Raw genomic sequence first — 21,029 nt, 5'->3', positions numbered from 1 at the left:
GCCTACCAACACTGGCTTTCTTACAGCGCACAGCACTGACTCTATCCTCACTTTTGTTCTTGAAAGGCTCTGCAGAGATCCCCTAATCTGTGCTTCTGGGTCTCCCTCTGTTCCTAGACTTTTCTGCTTTAATTAACCCTTGTAGGGAAGGATAAAGGCACACAACTGATAAAAATGTATTTTTGCAGAGGAAAATAAATCCAAATGTTCCCCACCCCAATTCCTCAACTGAACAGCCTTTTGGGTTTCTGCATTGAGAAAAGGCAATAAAAAGCATTCTTTGCAATATCTAGTGTGGCTTCCTAAGATCAGACCTCCACAAGCAAGAGGATGAGCCGAAATGGGAGGTTACTAACAACATCTGCTCAGGTGAGGGTCTGCCTATTCCCCCAGTGCCCACGCAAACCTCTCTGACCCCGACTGGAGTTAAGGGTCGGAGCCAGAAAGGAACGCAGTGAAGCAGGTTCTTAGGAAAAGGGCAAAGCGGGCAGGAAAATGCCAAATATGGCACTTGGGACAGGAAGGGGGTTTCCTGAACACACCTGTGTAGGCAAGGATTTATTCATTAAATACAGATGTGAGGCTGAAAGGGAATTTTGACAGCTTTAACAAATGAAAGATGAGATCTGCATGGATCCCACATACCGAACTCTGGAGGAAATCCAAGGAGATTTGCTATTTCTTTAGGAGTGAAATATCGAAGTTTAAGCATTGACAATTTTGTTATCTGTTCTTCGTGTGGCGAATCGTTAAGGGATTTGTAGACAGTCTCAATCTATAAGAAAGCATATAAGATCATGAGAAAGTAGATTTGTAAGAAACCAGATTTGTGAAGTTTTCTAGCCATGCGACGGCGTGTAAGTAATGGACACAAGCTTCCTGCGATGTGTGGCAGCAAGACCCACAGGCAAAATATCTTCGTGTAAAACCTATATACCTGGACTGGTAATCACAACATGACTTCGGAAGAAGAAAAGGCTGACAGTGAATACACTAGGGTACTTTTCAGTGTATCTATCATTGTCAATTCCTTAAAACAAAATCATGAGAATATAACCAATAAATGACAATGTAACATAAATATAGTAAAAGATACAAAGGAAACTGGGTCAACCAACAAAGCAACAGTCAATTTTATAATGCTAATGAGATCATTAAAATGTGTTGTTTATATAATTTCGTTCAACTAAGATACTTTCTTAAGATGATAAAATACTGTATATTAAATACAATTGCTCAAGCCCAGATCTTCATTGATCTATGTCAAATTTTTACCATAAGTAAATTTTATTTATAGTTAAGAGTTTGAGTCAGTGGAAAAGAAGAGAATGTGCCTTTACAGTTATTCAAAAATATATAAATTTGATGTATCTCAGGCTTGTTTTTAACTATGATACCATGACGTGTTTATAGCTAAAAAATAAAATGCATTACCTACAACAGATTTTTTATCTTTAAAAGAAGTTTTATGGTAGGTGCTACAAAGGAAGACACCAATACTAAGATCTTTGTGCAAAACTTTAGAATATTAATAAGCTAAATTTCAAATTACTATTTATCAAATAAAGGGAAATGCAGAATACAAGAATAAAAGGAAAATAAAAATAAAACATTCTCTATGTTTAATGTCATACATGACAACAAGAGGAATTTTTCTACCACAGTAAAAAACTATATATGAATATATACAAAAATGAATAAAGTTCATTCTCAGTTGAACACATAAAATTAACATTTTCAAATTAAGAATTAAATGTAAAATTATTTATGTTTTCAAATATTTCCGTTTTAAAACATAGTACCTGTACATCCTCTGCAGTCTGTAACACAGATCCGGTCCCTTCTACGTAACTTCCATAACTGGAAAATTAACATGAGTATTAGGCAGTGCCTAGTGCTAAAAATCACAACTTATTTCTTGAGTGACTTAATCTGGATAGGTGGCTGCATCCTTCCAAAATATACTGAATGATATCCTATAAATATACTTATAATTGAAAAATCACTAGGGAAAAGACATAAGATAATTCTACTTAAACTCGGAAGTTAGCATGACATAGTTGTTTGAGTTGTATAAAAACCACTGGATTACTGCTGCCAATCCAGAATTGTCATTTCTGTGATGTTCACCACTAAAGACTACACCTTACACTCAAAGGCTATCCAGTACCAGCAGCCCTGCCACATGAAAGCAAATCACTGTACGGGTGGAAAGAGACCATGGCTATTTTTAGTAATGCCTGACCCATCACATCTTCTCAGGATCCCAAAACCCTGCTCCCTCATACCACACAGCCATGGTCCCACTGAGCTGGGCTCTGCATCTCGGTTAACTCAGCATGTGCTTACAGTCATTTCCAACAAGAATTGAACCATCACCGTATAAAAAATGTATAAAATACTTCAGAAATGAAAGGAATTACTAATATTTCATTCTCCAATATCATTTGCCAAGCTGGCTACTCAACATAGTATCACTGTTATTATTTTGCACAGAGAACAGTGTAAGATATATAGTTTTAAAAGTCACAACTGGGAAAATAACTTTTTCAAATTGTTTTTTCAAGTATATCACATATGAATATATATTATCTATAGTAGACTGTTATCTACATATTATCTATAGTAGAACAGATTTCTACAGTAAGCCTTCTTTTTTTTAACCATCTTTATAATTCTGAAAGAATCTCAAGGCTGCTTTTTATTACAAAATTGATAAGTCGTATTTTATGAAAGTCCTAAACAGAACCTCTTGGACTTGGTAACAGACAAGAACTGAGTGAAGACTTATGGTGACATAAAGTAATATACCCTTTTCCCTAGAAGTAAAGGGCAGAGTATGACAGAGTAAGAGTCTGACACAGTTCTATCAGGGCATAGTGTCTTGTCCCACGATAGCTAGGAGGTAGGTAAGAGAAGGCTCAAACTGTTACGTCAGGCAACACCTATCAAATGAGGTCAGTGGCATTCACAAGATGGATCTTGGGCAAAATTTCCCCTTTCCCTCTAGGTTTTAAGAATTGAGGATAATGTATTAAACATTTAAAAAAGAATCCAAAGGAAGCACCCTAAATGTTCATCAATTGGTGACCAGCTATGACATACCTATACCATAAAAATAAAGAAGACCTGTATGTACTGATGTACTGCAATATCCAATTTATATTGTGTAGCGAAAGAAACTATATAGTAGGCCACCATTTATTGAAAATAGGGATAAAACATATATGGATATTTAACCCTCAAACAACACTTCTGAAAGGTAATAAAGTAAACAGATGTCACAAGTGGCAGGAGGGAGATACACAAGCTGGCCAAGAGACATTTTGAACCATGGTCCTTATTAAAACATTGAAAAAAGTTTAAATTTAAAATTTACCCTAATATACTACAGATGATTCAATTTTATTTTTAGATTAAAATTTAATTTCTTCTTACACATTTACCATGAGAGTGGACATAAGACTCTTTGAGGCTTGACGTGGCATGGGAAGAGAAGCAGTAAAACCCTGGCAGTTCGGGAGCTACAGAAACCATGTGAAAATGATGCCTATTTACGAAGGTCACCAAACAAATGGCCTTGTCCGAACACTTTCATGGTGCTGCACATAAAGTTCTGCCAGAAGGAAACTTCACTTTTGTTTTAATAGAACATGAAGCAAGCAATTACAAGTAAGGAAAAAAAAATCATCCTGGCAGAAATATTTTATACAAGGTTCCTTGTTTTAAAAACTAAATGAAACTGGGCCAGGGATTTAGCTCAGTAGTTCCACTGTCTGCTTCGCAAACACAAGGACCTGAGTTTAATCCCCAGTACAAAACAAAAACAAAAACAAAAAAACAACTAAAGGAAACAGTAGCTACAGAAGCCTGGTTACTGTGGATACAACACAAATGGAGACTCTTGAAAACCTACCCTTTGGTAAAGCACATGGACCTTCTGCAGGTGGGCTTAACAATATCTAATAAAAGAGCATATCGCAGCAATGATTTCGGCGGTAAAAAGTACTGATCAGTGTCAATGTCATCTTCAAGAAAATCTTTTAGCATCTGCACAGAGACATCACTGTCTTGTTGATGCTTTCTGCTAATTTCTTCTGCAGTTTCAAGCTTAAAAAGAATGGTATCTTTTCCAGAACACTGTGGGCTTCTATCAAAGCAAGTATTAGGCTCAATTTTCTTTACATTACTTCTATTTTCTTCATTTACTGCATGTTTTTGTGGATGTTCAGATTCAATTTTAGGAAAATCCATCAGTACCTAGCAAAAAATACACAAATTGTCAAAAGCTTTATTAAATACCAAAGATAAATTAATAACATCTAGGTAATATTATGAAAAAAAACCCTTTTTGGGTTACATGTAAACAGACAGAAATTGTGGTATATTTGTATTTGTACAAGTTGTTACAAATTACTGATTACATAGTTATAAAAGTGTCATAAAGCTACAGATGATTTAGTTCATGGAATTACTGTTTTCTGTATTTATTGATAAAAATATTCAAGAAAGCAACAGGAAGTATACCAAATACAGATAAAGTATCATCTTTGGAAAAAAATTTAAAAGCAACATTAACATTTCTAAAAAAATGTGTTTTGGGTTAAAATTTGCCATACTCCTTTATTAAAAAGGAAAAACTGGAACATACTCATGATCTAAAAGAAAACTAGTAATAAAAAAGAAACGTGCTTTTCATGTGAAAGAAAAGTTATTTCTATTCATAAGTCCCACAGGAAAAACTGTTTTCTGCAAAACTCATAACCGTGTATAAAGCCCCATTTTATAAAACAAAAACTGTCTCAGGCATTTTTAATGACTAAGTCTTTATTAATGTATCTATTTTATACATTATTTTCAAATAATTCTTTATGCAAAGGGAGATATATTAGCATTTTAATTACACAGGATACAAATGACCCAACTGATTTCCTATTAGAAGGACTTGGCTTTTTCATTTTGCTTTGTTTGAGTTACTGAGAGATTGAACCCAGGGGTGCTCTATCACTAAGCTACATCTTCAGTCCTTTTCCATTTCTTATTTGAGATAGTGTCTCGCTAAGCTTCTAAGATAGAACTCAAACTTGCCTCAGCCTTCCTAAGAGCTGTAGATTGCAGGCATGCACACTATGCTCAGCAGGACTTGCTTTTTGAGTACTTAATGTGACTAGCAGTGCCTTTGGAGAGCTTCACAATGAAACTGTTAAACCATCTCCGTTTTTGACAGAAGCACATAAAATTACTCACAGAATCAGAGTTTTATCTATACCAACTGAATACTTTATTCTTTTACAAACTATTACTAATTCTAATCCATTAAGCTAAATAGCATTGGCTTTAAAGAAAATGCAACCAATGTACTAAAGTATTCTTAAGCCATTTTTAAGGTAATGTACTTTATCAAAAATAATCAAAAACTTCAATTGAGGAAAGAAAATGATAAATGCAAAATAATCAATGATCAAAAGATAAATTACCAACACTAACGATAAGGTGTTTTTGTTTGTTTTTTTGTTGTTATTTTTTGCTTGTTCTTACTTTTAACTTATTTTTTTTCTGAAGAAGACTTTTTGTGTGTTTTGTTTTGGTTTTGGTTAGTTTGAACCAATGAAAATGGCATTAGGTGAGGGAAAAGGCCTTGAAGATGGACCAAAGTCAGGACTATGGACTCTACTGGACACTTAGAATCCTAGAGAAAGCAGTTGCTGAAGTTAAAATAGCAGCCTGAGGAACATTTACAACAAAGAAATGACAATAATAACAAAAATTATAATACCTGGCCCGGGGCTTGGAAAGGTAACGGCTCTGACTGAAGCTTTGCGATGAGGAAATACCGGAGCCTTGAATTGGGAATGCCAAGCTGCAAGGGAAGCAGGGCAGCTCATCACTGCATCCACACTGACACCAGTAACAGTGTACATCAACCTCTGCCAGGGCAAATTCTGCCACTGAATTCTGGAAGGTTTCTTTGGACTGAATTCTAAATCACTTAACCTGCTATTCTGTATGACATAAAGATTGAATCCCATGAACCATGTGTTTCTGAGTCACTTTCATTTTATATTTCACAGATGAAATAATTATAACACATAGGCATTTTATAAAAAATGAAAGTTGCTTATAGTTACTCTTGGTTATTTATTACTTTGATTAAAAAAGGATCCACTAAATTTTAGCAGTTGAAAGGCACTAAATATGAAATAAATTTAAAGAGATTAGATATATTGCCAACTTCCACAGATTATATATCTATCTTTTTATTTCTGGGAAAATAAATATATAATATGGCTAAAGATTATAAGAAACTAAAGAGAACAATGACAAAACAGTGACATGCAAAATCAAACTCTGTCATATACTGTAAAATCAGTTACTTCAATTTCTTAACATGAAATGAATGTTTGCAATTTAATGATATGTCCCACAAAAAATAATCAGAATCATACACTCATTTTATTTTCTATTTTGGTTTATTCTGAAGCATTACTAAACATAGCACATCTACTTTGGAAATGCCAAACTGCACATACCTTCAAAATATGCAACATGTTATCATTTCTTTTCCAATGGAAAAATGTATCCTTTATGAGCTTTAAGATATACAATTTTTTCATGAAATAAGTATAAATAAATCTACATGCATTTACTACATTGTTTAGAAAGTAAGACCCAAATCTGGACTAATTTTAGGGTTTACATAATATATTACTGAATATAGAGCCATTTTGTTCATTGACCAAATTCCAAGTAAGAAAAGAAAATCCTTACATTATAATCTATAAAAGGATTTATACTTGTGTTACCTACAGAGGTTGGAGATAATAGAAATTCTTGGTACTGAAAGCCACAATTTTCTATTGTTTCTATCAATAGGTCTCTGAAAAGAAAAAGAAAAGCTTTCACTCTTTATTTGGAAGTGGGACTCAAAATAATGTACATAAAACTGTACTGTAAGTGAGAACTGTAATGGCATTTGAGCTGTTGGGAAAGACAATGATCTCAAGCCTTTGTTAAGTCCAGTACTGGATAAAGTATCTTTTATTAAAAAGATACAGATAATTCTTTTTTACAAGTAAATAAAGCTGCCAAATAACACACTCAAATCCATGAAAGTCATCACTAATCTACTGATGAATTTGCCATAGAAACTGAAGCTATAGCCTTGTGGCAGTAAACTGGATGGAAACACCATCATTATAAACAGCAGGTAAATCAAGGGCTCAGACGGGTGTCTCTCCCCACCTGGGCTACCATCTGACAGAACTCTGATGCAGGGCTATTTCACTCATGAAACTGGAGGGCAGAAAATGCCACTGCCAGGACCATTCTTACTGAACACTTTGCTACTTCAAAAGAAATAGGCACCACCGATATAAGTGCCTAAAATTGAGAAATATATTCTCACTAAAAGCAAGGCTCCACTGGAAAAATTCAAACATATCAAAATGGGACAGACTCAATATAGCAAAACCTTATAATACTTCAGATTATTATTCAACATCATTCTTAGTAAGTATGCAATATGTGAATAAAATGTCAGGACATGAATGTTTATTTTGTGACCTTGATTTCAAAACCATTCCTACTATAAAACACAGCAAGTGGAAGATGTAAGCAAGACAATAAAATTTTTTACCTTGTAGAAGATACTTCAAAACCTTTAACATTTTCTAAAAGAATATACTTCGGTAATTTTTGTAATCTAAAAAAAAAAAATCAAACAATGTAATTCCAAATATTTCATGACAAGAAGTAAAAAGTAAAGATCTCTACTTGTGGGAAACATCAGGTTAAGCAATTTTTAAAATTTCTTCATAAAGGAGATTTAGAGAATGGAGACAACTCATATTTTATTCATTTTTTTCTCTCCATAAATACGGCACACTTGATAAAGCCCACACTTGAAATGTTAATTTCTTTTGAGGCTCACCCCAAAACACTGGCTTGCACAACTCAAAGGGTGGCCGTTCACACAGAGTGACAGCATTAGCACACATCTCTGCCCTCTGCTGTGAAGAACAGCAGTCACTCATGTTAGCATCATTTACATTACTACTACGAGGAAAGGCAACAGAACTCAACTTGTGGGCTATAATCCCTGTCACTCACTGCGGTGTCAAGCATGGAATCAGAACACTTGCAGTTATTCCATTAGTCATGGCGTGAGATGATAGATGACACACACCGTATTTGGAAACCTGCTAATCTCCACGGCATGACAAACAACACATTGCTCCAGACCCATAGTCTTAAATGTAAGGTACAAAAATAGAAAATTTTACCTTGGGAGAATGTCTAGAATATGTAAGAAGCTATTTGTTCTTCGATCAGTCATATCACCCTGTAGGCCAATTCTAAAGGAATAAAGAAAGCACAAAATGGTTATCAAGAATTTTATAGAAACACAGAAAATTGCTCTTTAAAAAGTCAAAACTGAGAACATTAAAATATGTTGGTCCATCTTTAGCCATCAGGGAAATGCAAATCTGAGCTACCTTTAGATTCCATCTGCCCCAGTCAGAATAACTATCAGAAAGAACACAAACAGCAATAAATGTTGGTGAGAAGGGAGGCGCTTTTTCACACTGTTGGTGGGAATGTATATTAGTACAATCATGGAACTCAGCATGGAGTTTCTTCAAAACACTAAAAATAGAGATATTATTTAATTTAGAAAAACCATTCCTTGGTATATTCCCAAAACAATTAAAATCAGGATCACAATAGACACCTGCATACCCATGTTTATTGTGGCACTATTCACAATAGCTAAGCCATGGAAACAGCCCTGATGCCACCAACAGATGAATGGTTAAAGAAAATGTGGTATCTATACACAATGGGGATTATTCAGTCAGAAAGAATAAAATCATGTTATTTATAGGCAAATGGATAGAACTGGAAATCATCAAGTTAAATGAAATAAGCCAGACTCAGAAAGTCAAGCATAGAATGTTTTCCTTCACCTGATTAATCTAAAAGGAAATTTTAAAAAAAGAAATGGTCCTGGGAGAGGAGGAGGAAGGGAATGAAGATAATGAGAGATAAAAATCAAAGTATATTATATGCATATATGAGTATGGCAGAATGAAACCACTCTTCTGTATAACTTGTGTGTACTATTTTAAAATAGTTGATCCTCAGCAAAAAAAATACAGGCATCTTTCTGACTATGGTGAAGAAAATGTATTAACTCATTTAACTGAAAGATGAAGAAGCCTTACAAATCTAATAAATGCACTCAAAGTTTGTTTCATAAAGCAATATGCCAAAGTAACTTACAGGAGCCAAAGAAGAACACGACCTCATTAAGTAACATAACTGAGTATTCTTAAAACACATCACACAATTTCCTGATAATATCTTTTGCTCTGACATATGCGGGACAAGAAAAGTTCATATAAATGGCTGCTTAGGGAGTGTAGGAGACTGGATCTCAAGACACTGGCGATAATCATTTCAGCAGATAAAATAGTAAGACTAAGACAATTTTGTCCAATGTTAACGAAGGCTTTAAAATGAAGGTTTGGTTCTATAAACAGGAAGAATTGGGGTTAGCAATTAAATCTCACAAGTTAAGAGTCACAATATGATTGATCAAGGATCAAGCTGAAGGAAAGATATGGATGAGGCCTGAATAGCAGGAAGAGGACTAGAGTTCAAAGCCTCAGTACTCATTAGTTTCATGATCTTAAATAAGTTACCCAACGTCATTTATCAGTTATCAGAGCCAAAATCACCAGTGGACCTGAGGCTTAGCTTGGGGATTAGACTGGACAGATTCCTGTAGAAATCTTTGGTTCCTCACATTCTGTCCCTTTCTTCTCCAATTTCCAAACGTTGACAACTACAGAACAGTTACTGCAGTCATCAGCAGTTGAACTGGGCTAATAAGGTAAGGGCAGTAGTAAGAAAGATACTGGGGTAATCTAGGATGCTTTGCAATGGTGGGGCTGCATTTTATTCTGTATACCCTACTTATTTCGCCTAACAGGCCATGTTCCTGCTTATGCTTAGAGCTCCTTTATATGAAGTGTCCTCTGCCCACTCTGATAAACTCTTATCTACTCTCAGACACAGTTCAGGCATCACCTCTGAATTCCCCTCCTAATAAGCGCTAGCCATTTTCTTCACTATGCTCTTTTGGTATTCAGTATTCTTCCACTATGCAACAGAAATATATAAATTGATCGATAAATCCTGGCTCAGACTTTAAAGGAAAAGCTATTCAACCTTTCTGTGCTCCAGTTTCTCACCTATAAAATAATAATAGAAGCAATGCTTACCCCATGAGTTCGTTGAATGTAAGGCACTTAGGTATATTATTATTACTACTACTTAAAATAATGTAAAATAAAATTATTAAAAATATCTAAGTGAAGATGATTTAGCTCAGATTTCATTTAAGACATAATCCCTCAAACTGTGTAGTAAAATAAATACTACATGATTTTTAATACAGAAATTATAATCACTGGCTAGGAAAAGCCAGAATTATTAAATGTACATATCAATTTTAAGAAATAGAAAATTCACAAATGCATAAATGCATGCTAGACAAGCTTTTAAATTATACATTAAATTTACATTTGAATTTTATTATGGAAATTCATTTTCATTAATCTGTATTCTTCAATGCTCAACAGTTGAAACGAACTAAAGTGATTTGGGCCAGAAATCAATGCTGTGTATAAGGTAGGTATACAGGAGAACCACCTTGCATATTGCTGTTCATCACGCTATTGGGCTCATGTAATCATAATCATCATTTCCTTTAAGACTAATGCTGAAGTATGACTATGAGTAGATGAGAGGAATTGTTTATTTTGAAAAATTTCAAAACTATGAAAATGTAGCTAGCAGTCTTCAGAAGCACTTTCTCAGGAAAATACACTGTATATACCTTGTAAACGGCTGGCACGGAGGGCTCATTAAAATCATATTGAAAGATAATTTGTCAAACTCATCCAGTGTAATGCCCTGAGGAATGAACATTTGGGAGAAAAAAAAAAGAATATTAAAAAGCACATAGAAAGAAGAAAAAAATGTTAACCAATCATAACTAAATATATCAGAAATCTTAACAGTTTATATAACAAAATACTTTTCAAATCAACTCCAGTCAAGCTAACTTCCGAAAGCAGTCTTGCCAGGAAGTAAGACAGTAAACGGAGGTTGTGAGAAATGAGGGGACTTTTCCCAAGGTCCTAAGCCAGCAGCCAGCGCAGGGCGGAACAAGCTTTCCCTCTGTCCTGAGCACTGTGGCCTCCAGGCCGGCTCCAGCGTGACACTGCTCTGTTTTCCACAGTCACATAGGGTGGACTTTATCATTAACGATCTCTGGCATGGGATCTAGGAGGCCCATTACCAGGTTAACTCACTCTTCACGGAGCTCAGGAAAGGTGTTCCTTTTTCTGTGTTTTTAAGCATTCTAGAAGTGTATTACAATTAAGAAGGTGGTCATTCTGGGCTGATCCCTTTAAACTGCTGTCTAAAGATGTACACCAAGTGCCTAGTGAGAATGACAAACACATGCCTGACATTTCTCTTCGCTTAGCATCCGATATAAAATGAAGCAAATTAGAGGGATCAGTTGGATTCATCTGAAGATTTCTGACTATAAACAACTGCAAAACAATGCAAATGAGACCTTTTTCTATTTTCAATGTAGAGGCAAACATGACAGAGTGACTGATAGGTGTATCACCAGTTGTGAAAACAAAAAGCATTATTGACTGATAGGTACTTACAGACCTCCTGCCTTGTGTTAAAAGTTAGTAACATCTATAAAGCCATAAGTTATATATGAGTAGTACTCGCTCTTTAATCTTATTAAGAAAAATTAAAATTATTGTGCACCTTGTCAAATATCTCTGACAGTTTTGCTCTTTCCAATAATTAGTGTGTTAAACAATATTAATAGAATTCCTAATTCCAACCTATTGCATCTGATCTGATCTATATGCTCTTATTTTATTTAGAATTACTGAGTTTATATTCATAAGACAATGGTTTCCTTTTTGTAGTACATAACAGGCATTCAATAAAAAACTTGTGAGGGATATTTCTTATCATGTCCTGCCCTATGAACTTTGATGTTATTTTATGCATGTACACACATGACAATTAGATCTTCTTTGAGGACTGCACAAATTATCATTATAGAGCAAGTTTCTAGAGCTCCTCAATGTTTTTGACTTGCAACCCATCTTATTTAGCATCGATTCTGCGTTCTCTTTTATACTTTATTAGCATTTGCCTGGTATTTCATTGCTCATTTTTAAGGCACAATATGTTGTGCACTAAAATACAATCATAAATTAATTCACCAACACTCAGAGTACCTATTCTATGCCAAGCGTTGCGCTAGTCTTGGATTACAAAAATGAACAAATCAGATGAGATTTCTGCTGACATGAAGTTTGCACACTAGTGACTATTAATTTTCCATTCGCCATCTGGTAACTTAGTGGTTTTAGTTTTATCAGTTGTTATCTCTTTGACTGAGTTCTGCTTCTTGTTGAATACCGATGTGTGATTTTTTTCAGGTTCAACCATGGGCAATTACAAAGGCTGTCCTTGGGAAATCTCCTGGGGGAAAGCTGGCTTTCCAACTAGATTTGGGTAGTATAGAGCAGTGCTACCTGCATTAAAGTCTCTGACAGAAACTTGACAGTCACATTCTTGACACACTACACGCTAGTCTCAAAGCTCTCATCCCTAAGTCTCTATTCTGAGATCTCAGGCAAAAATCCTCTGCCAAGGGCTCCTTCTAGGGAGAGGGGAGGGAACCTTGAGGACAATTCCCTCCACTCTAACTCAGGGCCAAGCACTTTGCTGTTTCTTGCCCACCCCATCATCCTCTCAATGGCAGTGGCTCCTTCAACAGAGAGATGGCCCCATGTGCTGTGACCCATGGGGACCCAGAACATGAAGAATTGAGCATTTTCGCCTGGTTTAATTGTTGCTAATAACACCACAACGCGTGAAAGCTTAACTTTTTCATTTCTGGCTTTTTGCCTTAATCAGCTTCTCTGACAGCTACCAGTTCAGCTCCCTCCTTCCGGCTCTACTGAACTCCTGACAATAATGTTAAATAACATCCTGAAACATTAATCGCATTTATTTGTCATACTGTTTTTGAGAATTATTTCCCCTTCTCACTCTTATTACAGATATCATTACGTCTATTTTGCAAAGCTTAGTAACACTTCCACTCTCTTGGAACCATTAATCTCTAACATGGCAGCTTCATGCCTAAGTTCTCTACTTTGAGACTCTTCCTGTTTAGTTAGATCACAAATGAGGAGTCATCGTTTCTAAAGGATTCGTAAGTGATTTATTCCATGAGTTGTTCATGTGTTACTTGACACATTTTTCGTCTACTTCTGTTAATGGTCTTTGTTTCACCAGATTTACTTTTTCAGAAGCACTAGCTGCATTTCCCATGGATTGTTTTTGCCTTGAGTAGCTCTCATTTGCTCTGAGACACTCTTATCTGTATTCATTTTTATTTGATTTTCTGAAGCACCACTCTTCAGGAGCCTGTTCACAGTTTACTTTCCTTTTTGCCACTCTGGTATGACTTTCATTTCTACAATAATTTTATTTTGTTCCTTTTCCCAGATTTCTGATACTAAGTTTTATCATTGTTCTTTGAGCTGCTGCATATATTTATTCGATATCTTGTCTGATAGATACTATGTTTTATTTAGAGATTAAAGACCATGAAGACTTGTTTGAAATTTTCTTCTGCATCTTAATATTAACTTCTTGCATATTCTGCTTTATTTGTATTTCTTAGCTCTTTTTAAAACGCTAAATACAGTGTCAAAATTGGTTCCTTTCTAGTTATTATTCATTGTTTAATGAAGGCCACCTGAATTTAAGAATTTACTAAAAATGAAGAACAGCAGGGCTGGGAATTTAGCTCAGTGGTTCCGTCACCTGCTTTGCAAGCATGAACGTTCCGAGTTTGATCCCCAGTACCAAAAACAAAGCAAAAAAACAAAAAAATGAAGAACAGCAGTGGTGGCCTCCATTCAGGTATTTTGTTGCTGTACTGCTGTTGGTAAGAACCTGCTGGGTTCTGTCCCTAATCTCGGTTCTTACTTCAGGGTAAGCAAAAGGCTACTGAGGTTACAATAAAGTTTTCAGATGTGGTCTGGGTTTTTCAGTGTCTCCTTTCCTAACTTTCTGTAGCCACTAACAAAAACTTATGGAACATATTTTTTTCTCTCTCACCACCCTACTATCTTGACTCTGCACACACGTAAAGGTTTGCAGGCAGTTTCTTCACACTTTTTTGTCTGATTTCCACTGTGCCAGACATTGTTCTTCACCTTTCCTTTTAGTTTTGGCTTATAACTAAATCTTATCATCATTAATAATGGTTTTTCATTCCCTCTTTTCCCTTCTTTTACTTATTACTATTAGGAAATGAAATAGAGTTCTGAAATAAAAACGTTTTTTATTACGCCATGTTTGATCAGAAGCCATAAAGAAAACTGTCAGTCAAGCTTCTGCACTAAACAGTAAGTTTCTTGAAGGCAAAGCTTGTATGCCATGTTTGCATCCCTTTGTGGGTTCCATGCATTGCCCAAAGTATATGTTCAAATGATCATTACTGTTGTATAAAATTTAAAATCTCCAAATCCTCCCATTATGTCTGAGGACCTTCAATGCCCTTTTTAAATATTACCTCTAGTGTAGTTCCTAGACATATTATACTCTTTTCACTTCACATTTTTTATACCATAAAAGCAAGGACATGGGGACTATCAAGGAATAAATTAAAACATGTAGAAGATATCTTTTGAGACAACCTGGATAAAAAGACACAGAAAGACAAATACCACATGATCTCACTGATATGGAAAAAGGTTAAAAGTCAAACTCATAGAAGCAGAGAATCAAGTGGTGGTGGTGGAGACAGACTGCAGGTGTAGGGACGGGGGGTTGTTGGTCAACTGTTCAATCAGATGAGTGGAATAAATTTGGGTGATCTACTACACAACATGGTGACCGTAGTTAATAGTAATTATTATATACTTGCAATTGGTAAATGTCCTTAAAACAAAAAATGATAAGAATATGAAGAATGTCAATTAACTTGACTTAACCATTTCACAATATATACATGCATAAAAGACCACACTGCACTATTTAAATATACACAATTCTTATTTTCTGACTACACCTTGAAAAATAAAAAGATATAGGAAAGCTGAGTTTTTTTCTTACAAAAACCACTTTAATGAACTGATTCTCCTTTCAAATGAACTAGAGTTATCTTGGTATATAGCTGGGGATTCTAATCCATCCCCATATATACATATCTTCCCAGGGTAAAACAAACTGAATTGCTTAAATATTCATTGGGTGATTTACTTAGAATTTACTGTGGTCTGGCAGGGCGTGGTGGTGCAAGCCTTTAATCCCAGCACTCAGGAGGCTGAGACAGGAGGACTGCTGTGAGTTCAAGACCAGCCTGAGCTACACAGTGAGTTCCAGGTCAGTCTCAACTACATAGTGAAAACCTGTTTCAAGAAAAAACCAAAAAAAAAAAAAAAAAAAAATTATTGTTGTTTTATTTTTGTTGCTGTTGTTGTTGTTGTTGTTTTGTTTTGGTACCAGGGATTGAACTCAGATCCTTGTGCTTGTGAGGCAGGTGAGAATTTATTGTTGTTTTATATTGTTTGGTTTGAAGAATCTTTTGGCTGAAATGGGCATTTGGTTGTATCCATTTTTAAGTATGTAAATTAAATTTGAACTAAGACTATAAATAAAGCAACTATTATTACCACAGTCTATATTACAGAAATAGTGGAACCTAAATGCATATAAATCTGCATGTTAGAGTCATTTTAAAATTACTTATTTAAAGGGCATAACCCTGGATTACAACAATCCATTCCATACTTTTTTACTTAAAATATGTATGTTAGCACAACAGTAGCTGGCTGTGACTCAGTAGCTGCACCTGGGGATACAGGAAGCAATGTTTATCATTGGTATGACGAGCAGTAAGCTGTGCGCATGTATACAAAAATGTCAAACTGGGATTTTTACCCACATAGTACGCCATCTAATTTGCAAATGTTTACCTGAGCATCACAGGGGATAAAATACACCCACACCACTCTTATGTTATGAAAACATGTATTTTATCATCATAGAATGTGACAGTAGCTGCACCTGTAGAAAGTAAAAACTGTACATTCACCCACTTGACAGACAAATATCAAGGTGTGTAGAGGAGCACTAAAGAAGCAACAGATTAGTTTTACCCATGAAATGCTCACTGCTAAATTTCTGTGCATTTAGGATTTGTTTTAACACATTTTCTTTTGATTTTTAAGGTAGAAGTAGTCCAATTCAGTACAATGCCATTTGAAAAATCAGATTCGCAAGTTTTAGAGGTCAAAGTGAATCATCAGATTACTCATGCATGGATGATGAAGATGATAATGACTCAGACATTGGCCATGTGAGCCAAAGTTCCTGTGACAGTGAAATGAGTAAGAATTGACTGATACACACAGAATACTGACCTCCTTGACTCAGATGATGAAGAAAAGAGTAGTGTCAGTGCATATTTGACTAGTCAAAATGCTGCAAAATGGTCATGCCACAAAATGGAACAATCCAATGTTAGATCCAGGTCCAAAAATATAATGAAGATCCCTTATGCAGGGATCTTGGACAGAATGCCAGCACTGCCATTCAGTGTTGGAAATTGTATCACATGAAGTGCTACAAGTTGTGAGATATACATAAGCTAAAATACAAGTAAAATGTATTGTATGTACCAATAGCCATATTAAAAATATATTTATTATGACACCTCACTAGCTGAACTGAAGGCATTCACAGGTCTGTTGTACTTAATGGACTGATTTCTCATGGCAATCACAGAAATGTAAAAGATTTATGGAAAAGTGATGACTCAAAATATGGCATAAAAATGTATGCCCTTGGACATGTGAAGATTTATTATAATTTCAATTTAGAAATTTACTTGAAACTCAGCCACAAAGTCCTTATTCATATAGTAATAAACAAATGATGTTGTGAACAGACTTGTTACTCTCAACTCCCAAACGAATTAGAATATGACATTCAATAATTGGTCTACCAGTTTCCAGTCGATGTTACATTTGCTAACAGAGCCCAAATTGACTACTGTCAGAACTGTACCCAGGAACAAAGCAGAAGTTCCACACGAAATGTTACAATTTCAAAACAAATAATTCTATAGCACAATCTTTGGATTTCAAAAAGATTTACACTGGCTTCATACATGGCAAAGAAAAATAAACTGGCAATGCTGATCAACACTACCTCATGATGGAAACATTGATAGGGAAACCTTGATAAAATGGAGGCCTGAGGCGGAGACTTTCTACAACAAACCAAAGGCAGAGCAGATGCTGTTAATGAGTTATGGAGCAACTATGATGTCACTCAAAACACAAAGCACTGGCCAATGGTTGTGTTTTACTCAATCCTAAACATGTGTGGTATAAATAATTTTATAGTTTACAAAGAAAACTAAAAGTACAAAATACACAGAGAAATTTTCTTAGAAGTTTGGGACTGGAACTCTCAAGAGATCATTTACAGCAGAGGAAAAGCAAAATGTTTCCGCCCAGGGAACTACACAAAAAATAATGCAGCAGCTTGGATAATAGCTGACAGGTGAAATCAGCATGTGCATCACCAAAAACACCTACTACAACAATAGGAAAGCCAAAAAGATATCAACTGTGCCCTACAAGAAAGGACAGGAAAATAAGACATATGTGCTATCAGTGTAAGTAATAGTTGTGTACGGAGCATGCAGTTTTCACGTGTGAAGACTGCCTTGGGTGTGACAATTGAAGTAAAGATTATCTTTGTTGTAGAGTTCTACTTGTATTTTCATTGTAGTTCATACAGGAATTTATTTCTGATGTTATCTTTTAGGTTTCGTAAACAGGTACACAGATAATGTGAAAAAGTTGATGTCTATTTTAAGCACTCATTATGTATTTCATACTTCATTTTATTGATCTTATTGCCCTGCTAAGTGGACATTGTACAATGTAGTAGGAAGCTCCTGACAAAGTAGGAAAAGAAGATAGGTAACAAGAATGGCCTGCCACATAGGAAAGGAAAACTAGGCACATGTGCTGTCAGTGTAAGCGAGATGTGTGCATGGAACATGCAGTTGTCATGTATGAAGGCTGCTTTGGATGTGGCAATTGAAGCAAAACTCATCTTTGTTGTACAGCTCTATTGACACTTTCCTTGTAGTTCATACAGGAATTTATTTCTAATGTTATTAAACACTCAAGTTTCTGTGCCTTTATGACAAAACTTATATTATTCCCCTCAGGTTTAACGAGTATCTTCTACTATGTATATACTTTTGTCCCATCTCTGCAAAAGGCAAGACTGATTCTGGTTTGCCATATTAATGAAATGTATTGTTATTAGTTATTGTGAAATGATTTTTACTTTATATATTCTTCTTTAGGATGATGTTCATGGAAAAAAAATATGTTCTCAATACCAGGGATAGATGTGCTTCAATACATAAATACTGCTTTCTACCCTTTGGATACTGAGCCACATAGCTGAAAAATGTTCCCCTTTTATAATAGGTGGGGAAAAAAGGCTTAAAATTTTTGTTGGATAAATAAGTGTGTTCAAACAAAAATATTATTTATTTATAAAGAGAAATTAAGTACCGATGCATGCTAAAACATGAATGAATTTTAAAAACAGCATGCTAAGTAAAAGAAGCCAGAAAAGGCCATACATTATATATGAGTCTATTTATATTAAATGCCCAGAATAATCAAATTCATAGAGATGACAAGTAAGTTACTGGTTGCCAGGTGTGGGAAAAACAGAAATACAGAGTGACTGCAAATGGGTACAGGATTACTTTTCTGAGCATTGATGATGTTCTGAAATTAGAGGGGTGATGGTCATTCAACTTTGTAAATATACTGAAAACCAGTGAATTGTACATTTTCAAATAGAAGTGTATAAAGTATATCACAGTGTTAAAAAATTATGGCATCTTTGCTTCTACTCATTAGGAAGTAAAATATAAGAAACTTAACCTTCTACGAAAAAAGACCCTAGAAAATTAGATTAATGATTATTTTCAAATATTAGGCCCTAAGTAATCCAAACTATTATCCCTATACAGAAAAAAAAAAAGTTGAACCATAATTGCCATAGCCTTCTACCTAGCAATGATTTCTAAAAAGCAGTAAAGGGAAGGGAACTTCAAACAGAACCTGGTAATATAGGTGAGTTAAAAAGAGACTAAAGTTCCTTCAGGAAGGTCAAGGTGACCAGAGCTAGGAGAGAACACCAGATAGCAGGAAGTTATACAGAGAAATCTGCAGAGCAATCGTTTCCAGTGACTTGCTGAGTATCAGACTGTGCATGCATCAGCCAAAATGCCGTGAAGTAGGGCAAAGAACACATATTGTGCACGGAATAATTATTGGGAGGGTATAAGCCAAATAATTCCCAGATCCTACACAGGGTTAGAAATCACTTGATTTATCACCAAAATTCATTACATCCTAGAAAATTACAACAATCAAAACTGCATTATTGGTTCAAAAATAGACGTATCTTTACTACTGAGGAAAAAGCCTAGGAATAGGTCACACATTTGATTTCAAGGAAACTGATTAGGGAAAGGATACTTTTCTACAAATAGTGCTAAGACAACTACATGTCCCCTTGGAAAAAAAGTAAACATTGACCCATACCACACACTGTTTTTTTTAAAAAAGTAACTACATTGATCATAGACATAAATATAAAACCCAAACCTGTAAAACTTCTAGAAGAAAACAGGAAAAAAACAAGGCAGCTTTTGCGCTCTGATAGACACAGTCAATGGAGAAAATATTTGTTATATTTTTGCCATATAACTTTAACCAAAAAAACAAACAACTTTTACAACTAAATAATAATAGAATTGTTCAAATAGCAAAAATTGAGCAAGAAATTTCTTGATATAGAATACAACTGGATAATAAACACATAAAGAGATAGTCAGCATTGTTAGTCATGAGGGAAATGGAAATTGAAATTATAATACCCTTACATGTTTACTAGAATGGTTCCAAGTTAAAACACTAACAATATCAAGTGTTGACAAGGAAATGAAACTTCTCAAACATTCATGGTGGGAATGTAAAGTGTAAAATATGCTTTGGATAATTTGTTATTTTCTCATAAATTTAAAGAAAACTGCCACATAATCCAGCAATTCCACTCCTATGTATTTATACACAAGAAATAAAAACAAAGGCCCACAGAAAGCCAACTCATGAATAGATACACATACTGTAGGGTATAGTATTCCATTGTAAGGAAGATTACTCTGCAATAAAATACAGCAAATCAGTGATATATACAAAATGGATGAATTCCAAAAAGCTCAATACTAAAAAAAAAAGCAGTTACATTCAAAAAGAAAGTTACATTCTCATGATTATTTTTATTTTCATGGTTTTTTTATGTTTTTTTTTTTTTTTTGGTACCGGGGATCAAACTCAGGACCTCGCACTTGCAAGGCAGGCAGAGGAACCACTGAGCTAAACTCCCAGCCCTCATTATTTTTACAATACACTAATGAAGGAAAGAAGATCAGTGATTGCCTCATTCTGGGGCTGGATACTGTCTGAAATGGGGCAGGAGGGAATGATTTAGCAGGCTAGAAATACCCTAACTCTTGATTATAGTAGTGCTTACGCAGCTTATCTACTGGCCAACATTCAAACTGCAGACTTAAAATGGGTGTAGTTTATTGTATGGAAATTATGGCTTCATGCAAAATTCGTGTATACAATTTTTATGACAAGAAATTGGAAGAGAACACCACACTTTCATGTTGTTTTCAAAATAACTCAATGTATATCAGTGTTAAATACTGCTGCGTCCATTTCAAGTAAATTAGATTAACCTGAACAAGCTTGCTAAAATAAGAAACGTTCAAAAATAACCAATGA

At 35.0% G+C, this 21,029-nt stretch overlaps 1 protein-coding gene across 4 annotated transcripts in view; it reads right to left on the bottom strand.

Moving 5' to 3' along the window:
• The window catches only part of Trdmt1 (tRNA aspartic acid methyltransferase 1), a 42,117-nt gene that overhangs the window by 4,798 nt on the left and 16,290 nt on the right, over positions 1-21,029 (bottom strand). For all 4 annotated transcript variants that reach the window (XM_010607109.2, XM_033759358.1, XM_010607112.1 and 1 more), the window contains 8 exons: positions 10,904-10,980; positions 8,283-8,354; positions 7,637-7,702; positions 6,808-6,877; positions 5,777-5,860; positions 3,917-4,260; positions 1,803-1,860; positions 646-775 (listed from right to left, as the gene is read on the bottom strand). In XM_010607109.2, the coding sequence (XP_010605411.1) occupies positions 646-775; positions 1,803-1,860; positions 3,917-4,260; positions 5,777-5,860; positions 6,808-6,877; positions 7,637-7,702; positions 8,283-8,354; positions 10,904-10,980 (901 nt within the window). The remainder of the gene's footprint in view (positions 1-645; positions 776-1,802; positions 1,861-3,916; positions 4,261-5,776; positions 5,861-6,807; positions 6,878-7,636; positions 7,703-8,282; positions 8,355-10,903; positions 10,981-21,029) is intronic.

Source organism: Fukomys damarensis, unplaced genomic scaffold (assembly GCF_012274545.1).
Source record: "Fukomys damarensis isolate Sample0158 unplaced genomic scaffold, DMR_v1.0_HiC HiC_scaffold_37, whole genome shotgun sequence".
NCBI classification, from domain to species: domain Eukaryota; kingdom Metazoa; phylum Chordata; class Mammalia; order Rodentia; family Bathyergidae; genus Fukomys; species Fukomys damarensis.
Note: the sequence above shows the minus strand (reverse complement) of the source record. Positions and strands in the feature narration are given on the sequence as shown.